The sequence below is a fragment of the Ictidomys tridecemlineatus genome, chromosome 4 (genome assembly GCF_052094955.1).
Source record: "Ictidomys tridecemlineatus isolate mIctTri1 chromosome 4, mIctTri1.hap1, whole genome shotgun sequence".
NCBI classification, from domain to species: domain Eukaryota; kingdom Metazoa; phylum Chordata; class Mammalia; order Rodentia; family Sciuridae; genus Ictidomys; species Ictidomys tridecemlineatus.
The window spans coordinates 59,599,628-59,606,682 of NC_135480.1; the positions used below are offsets into that span (position 1 = coordinate 59,599,628).

Sequence of the window (7,055 nt, forward strand, 5' to 3'; positions counted from 1 at the left end):
ATGGAACTCAAACAACAAAATCTTAAGGTGTGTCCTGCAATGATAAACTGTATTTATTATGCATTCAACCCGAAATTAAATTTTGCCCAGATGAACATTTCTAAAAGCCAATACTTGTGTTATACAAAGAGCTCATGAAAACTAGTTTTGCAAAGCAAACTATTAAACTACGTCAAATGAAGGAGCAGAAAAGAGTTGTTGCAAAATTACATGAGGATACAGAATTTTTTCAGAAACAAATGAAGTACACGTTACTAATATAACTCTACATGTCTTATGAGTGCTAAGGCTGGAATTTTGGAGATTATTTCCAGAACTCATGTCATAGGGCAGTCAGATGTTACTGGTTGAAATATGGGTGAACAGTTCTATAAAATTTAGAATGATAAACAATACATGCAACAATTTCAGTACCATGTTTTTGAAAATACTTGAACTGTAACTATATAATTTTATATGATTGCAAATATCAACAATTAACACAATTACAATAGAATCACTTGAGCTTAGAGGACCTCCAATATAAGTTTTATGGAGAGCTTATGATTTTTACCCTCGATCAGAAGTCAATTTTACTATTACTGCATAGTCTAAATTTTGATTTGATGTTCTATCAAATCCAAGTTAGTTTATCAGAGAAAAATTACTAAACTGTATGTTCCTTATCTCTTATATAAAATACATTTCTTATATGCATATCCCATAGGATCATTGAAAGAATTAAAATTATTATATGTTAAAAAGTCAAGAAGATACATCACTATGGTTAACTCTCACCAAGTATTAAACATAAATATTAAAAAATTACCCAAACATTTCTCAGTCATCTCTTATCTATATGTCTCTTCCTAACCCTTCTTCACTCATCTACTTGTCCTTCCATTTGACAGTCTAGGAATGATGGAAATATGCTCAAAGTCAAACTGTACAATGGTCTTTGGTTAAAATTTCGTCCTAATTTGGTCTCTTCTTTCTCCAGAGTTATATTTTTTCATTGTTCTGGATTCATCTAAAGAACACTTTCTCCTCTCCTTATAGCCCTACTATCTAGGTTCTTAATCGATGTTGACTCAGTTATTTTAACATCAATTATTACATAGTATAAGCCATAATTCAGAATAAGGAGAAGGAACCAAATCAGAAATTACCCTTAAGGAACGTAAGAAAAAAATAGGGGAGTTCAGTAAACAAATGTGTAAATAAACATGTAAACAGAGAGATTATGTTTAAAGTACAGAGTTTGCACATATTAGAAACTTGTATATGGAGGCATCAAAAGGCTTCTTTGGGTAGGTAAAGAATTGCTGTGCAGAGGCTGAAAGGTGGAAACCATCGTGAAAAAAAAAATCTAAGTATATCCACAGGCAATGTAGTTCCAGATATGTTAAAAATACCTCTACAGTGTGACATGAAAACTAATGAAAGGTAGTGTTCAAGACAGTGAAATGAATCTCACGTAACTTTCCTATGTACGTATTTGTATATGCCACAGTGAGTCTCAACATCATGTGCATACACAAGAATGGATCCTAATTAGAATAAAATACATTATAAGCCTGTATAAATATATCAAAATAAATTCTACTGCCACGTATAACTAAAGAGAACAAATTTTTAAAAAAGAGGAAATAGGGGTTAAGTGTGGAATTATCTTGCCACATTCAAAAACACAAGGAATTGGTACCAGAACTACAATCTACATAGATGTGCGATTTCTTCGTGAACTTAAACATAACTTTAAATAACAACCTCAATTTGCCACTGAACCCCATGTCACTCTTACATGTGTCTCTATCCTCCACCACCACTCAAGACACAAGTTGTCTGAACTCATCATTTAAACCTCTTCAATGGTTCACACATAAACTTGAAGTCTGGCTTCTCTTGTAGAAGGAAACATACTCTGCTGCATTAGTCACCTATGGCTATAAAAAAATTACTAAAACTTCAATAGCTTGACACAAGGCCCTTTTTTGTCCCATAGTTCTGTAAGTACAATGTCAAAGCACAACCAAATGAGGTTCTCCTCTCAGGATCTCACAGGTTGAGTCAGAGGTTGCCACCAGGTCTGTGCCCTCATCTAAAATTCAAGGTCCTCTTTCAAGCTCATGCAGGTTGTTGACAGCATTCAGTTCCTTGAGGTGCAGGTCTGGGGTCTCTGATTTCTTTCTGGATGTGGACTGGAGGTTGCTCTAAGCTCCTAGAGGCTGCTTTCAGTCTTACTTGTGTAGACTTTATCACAATGATATGGTAATTTTTCAAATCCAACAGGTAATCTCTCTGTTACTCCTTGCCTCTAACAAAGGCTCCTGTTTAGGTCAAACACAATCAGCATACTCTTCTTTTCAATTTAGATGAAGTTCAGTAATAAGGGACTTTATTTGCATCTATAAAACCTTTTGACACATACTCACACAAATGATATTCCACCACACTCAGAGGCCCCAGTGATATTAAAGTGATGGTTAACATTCATGCAAGTGCACCACAGTGAGTATTAATTTTTGAGGTGCTGTGAGAATTCTGCCCACTACAGCTGCCAAGGCATTACAATCACCAAATGTTCATAGGTTCAACTTCTGCAATGTCCCTGGGATACCTATATTCATCCTCCAGTTCCATCACCATTACTTTACATGAAACTCTCATCAGTTTTTTTCAGGACGTCCATTAATATGTGCACAAGTAATTTCACTTCACTATGTTTCAAAGGTTTTTGACCTTCCTTTCATGAATGTTGGTAACGTGTTTAGAAAATACATCCTCATATTCCTCATACAACCCTTCATTGACTTCAACATAAAGTCAGACTCTATCTTTTTATCGCAGCCAAAAATATCTTCTCAGTCTGATTAATGTCTTAATCCACAATGACCTCCCTGCCTGAATACCTCAAGAAACATTGTGATATATTCAACCTGTTTTTTTCCTTATATCATCACAATATCAAATGGAGGAAGTTCTTTCACACTGGTGTGCTCTGCAATTATTGATTTGTGTTCCTTTTCTTTATTCACTCTTAGATTTACAGAACCACATATAAATTTATTATAAATTTGTCTATTTCAGGAAGCAAACAGTGGCATCACCCTTACTAACTAAATCAAGTCAAAAGAAACTGTCTTCCTCTAAACTGATAGCATTTTATATATCTAGAATAGGGGTTGTTTCATGGTGTGACAATGAGTTATTTGGAAATATGCCTTTCTCACCAAATTATTATATCGTTCCTCATTCAACATCACATCTTGGTGCTGCACTTTATCTGGAAAATTGTGAACAGGCAAGGTATGTTTTCAAAATAATTCTAATCCAAGAGTTGCAAGATGAACAAGGATTCTAGAAACATCTCAAATTTCAAAATTTTTCAGTTTCATTTGTTTAAATCAGGCTGCAGGGCCTGAAATTACATATCACCAAGCTTTCCTCCATTTCCATAAAATGAGGTGTACATGAGTGTGTGTGTGTGAGTGTGTGTGTGTGTGTGTGTGTGTGTGTGTGTGTGTGTTCCTATTGGGGTTTTTGATGAAAAACTCTTCCCTGTCATAGGAGGATAAACTTTGGCATGCTCCCCCAATTATTGAAAGTGTTTCACTTCATATGATAACAATATGCCTGTTCTGTGCAGAGCTAACTTGACTTCTCTCTCTTCTTTGAACTTGACTTCTCTCTCTTCTTTGATTATGGAGTCAGCAGTATGGTTATAAGATCAGGCAAACCTGGGTCAACTTCTGTCTTTGAACCCAGCAGGATGGAGCTCTTTAAATGATTCCAAGTCTCTGAAATTGGTAGCTCACCATTGGCATGGAAAAATTCAATAAGATTATCATTTGGAAATCACCTCATATGCTGACTACTTCTTAGAATATGAACAGTGGTGATGAAGGTGAAAATGATGGTAGCTGTGGATGGTGGGGACAGTGGCAGCTCACCTTAGGTCACAACCTTAAAATGTGGTACAACTAACTGAAAACTCACACTTGGCATGGATATATTAAGCTGCTTTAAGCAGAAAGAAAAATGGCACATAGAACAACTGAGCCTCCTTGGTTAAATAAGGTGCCTCATAAAATTAGAGATTTCAGGAAAGAGCTTCCCACAATTTTTCTTAGGCACCCAGGAGAGCTCTTTGAAGTTATTAAAGCCCTCCAGATTCTTAAAAGAAAGAGAATGTAGAAAGAGCTTAATGTTTCCCCTGAATGTAGCAGTTTCACTTACACAAGGTAGAGATGTGCTCTTTCTTGCCTTGCCTTCCAGGAAGGGACCTGAGAAGCAGAGAAGTGTGTTGCTCAGGAATGGGTGGCTTATATTAGGGGCCAGGTCTCAGCCTGCCTAACATCTCTTAATCAGCAAACTCCTGGGGGAGCTTTTTGTGGCCCAGAGTATGGTGCTCCCATGGGTTCCTTCAAGTTTGTGACTTCTATCCCCTTAACTTCATTATATCTACTCTATTTTTATAGTTTCCATGAAGGAACCAGTATTCTATTCTTTCATCTATTTCCTGATAAAATTGAATTAAATTTGTAAAAACCTGGAAACAATAACAACTGTTATTTCCATGAGCTCACCCCTCATCCCTACAGACTACAAATTCCATGTGATAAATTTGTCTTTTTACAATACTATTTGGGTGGATTCTATAAAATTCTTAGAAGTCTCTTTACTTATACTTCACCCAGAACAAAAAAATATTCTTTATTCTTTCATGAAGCACTTGACATATCTAATAATTTCAGATCTTTGCATAGATGATGCAGATAATGGAACTGAGTTTCCTACCTCCAGACCTCACAACTAAATAGAATTCAGTGATTACAATATGCATTTATATCCTATTAATTATTATTTTAATTGTCTATATTTTGGGGATATAGGGTGATAATTCAGTACAAATATACAATGTGTAATATTCAAACCAGTGTTTAGAATTTATATCTCCTTAAACATTTAAAAATTTTGGTTAGTGTATTAATTACGTTATAATTAATATAATTATATACTAATTAGGCACAGTATGAGAATTCATTATATGTGTACAGTTGTACTGATAAAATCAGAGTGATTTTTTCCTTTAGCCGCATATTTAGATGATGAGTCACTTATATAATTAAAATATTAATCCATTTTCAGAGTAATTCCAAGGATTCTTATAAGAATTAGAAAAGTATTTCTTCATTCATGTTTGTTCTTAATTATTGCACTTATTTGAATTCCTCAGTCATTAATTATTTATTTGGGTAACAATAATCATCACTAATAAACTATAGGAATTACTGAAAGCAATCCTGTTCTTACTTATCTATAATATGGGACATATCTTGAATAGCTATACACTCTACAAGGACTGAGACAGTCTGGACCTATAAAGCATGAATTCATTTGTCCATATTTACAGACAATTTTAATCATAGTCCTATACTGGTCCAGGTAGAGTATCACATAGTCAGAAGGATCCAAGATGAAGTTCCTGAATTCAAAGAATCCATAATCTAAAACTGTGTAAATAGTAAATCAATTTATCATCAGAAGAGAGAAAAACATGAATTTATAGATTTTTTCAAAGTACAGTGGTAACTCACACTAGTAAATAATCAACCATAGGTTAGGGGAAAATTCCAAAAATGGGATACTCTAAAACTTGCCTAAACTACCTTGGGAATAAATAGTTTAAGCACAGCCTTGCGAATTTGTTTTGTCTTCACACTGTAGATTATGGGATTCATTACAGGAGGGATGAGCAGATAAACATTGGCAATGAGAGTGTGCACAATAGGAGGAGCATTCTTCCCAAATCTATGCACCAGGGACAAGCTGATCATGGGGATATAGAAGATGGCAACAGCACTGATGTGGGAGATGCAGGTTCCAAAAGCCTTTTTCCGCTCCTCTACGGATGCAATGCTGAGCACAGAACGGATAATCAGAACATAGGAGAGAAGGATTAACACAGAGTCCAGACCAGCAGTAGAGATGACAATGGCCAGGCCAAATGCACTATTTATCTTTGTGTCTGTGCATGAAAGCTTCATCACATCAGGGTGGAAACAATAGGAATGGTGGAGCACATGACTGTGGCAGAAAGACAGACGCTTAAGGAGCAGCAGTAAAGGCACTAGGGCTGTTGTGCCCCTGATAATGATTGCAAAACCCACTTTGATGATCCTCGAATTGGTCAAGATCATGGAATACCGCAGAGGGTTACAGATGGCAATGAAGCGGTCAAAGGCCATTGCTAGGAGTACTGAGGACTCCATGAACGTGAAGCCATGAATAAAGAACATTTGGCTAATGCAGGTGTCAAAGCTGATTTCTCGTGCATTGAACCAGAAAATACCCAGCATGGTGACCAGTGTAGATAGACACAAACCTAGATCTGTGAAGGACAACATGGAGAGGAAATAGTACATGGGCTCATGGAGGCTCGACTCAGTGATGATGACAAATAGAATCATGCCATTCCCAGAGATGGCAATGGCATACAGACAACAGAATGGGATGGAGATCCAGATGTGAGAGGCTTCAAGACCAGGGATGCCAGTAAGGAAGAAGACAGCAGGGTGAAAAATGCTCTGGTTGAAGGGTGACATGGTGACCAAAGGAAACAGGTATCCTTGGGAAAAAGGACCATACCCTATAATAAAAGGGAAGAAAAATGTTTTCACTGTCATGGACATACCATACAATTATAGGATCATTAGTTACCACGTCCTTTTAGCTTTTATCTTCTGGTCCTTTTCCTCTCCTGATCTCCCTTTGATCATGAGATTTCCACCCAGCCACCTTTCTTTTACTTTTTTTCCTCTCTAACTTCCATATAGGACAGAAAACATGTAATTTTTGACCCTTGACCTTTTGAGTTTGGCTTTTGTTGTTTTTTGTTTTGTTTTGTTTTTCTTTTCTTTTTAACCAGGGATTTAACCCAGGGACATTTAACTATTGAGCCACATCCCCAGTCCTTTTTAATTTTTTTTTTTATTTTGAGAAAGGGTCTTGCTAAGTTGATTAGGGCCCCACTAAGTGGATGAGGCTGGCTTTGAACTTGTGATCCTCATGTC

At 36.2% G+C, this 7,055-nt stretch overlaps 1 protein-coding gene across 1 annotated transcript; it reads right to left on the reverse strand.

Moving 5' to 3' along the window:
• Positions 1–5,642: 5,642 nt before the first annotated feature.
• Positions 5,643–6,587, reverse strand: LOC144376841 (olfactory receptor OR51C1-like). Its single transcript, XM_078045118.1, has one exon. The coding sequence runs from the start codon at positions 6,585–6,587 to the stop codon at positions 5,643–5,645; it is 945 nt and encodes a 314-aa protein (XP_077901244.1).
• Positions 6,588–7,055: the final 468 nt, after the last annotated feature.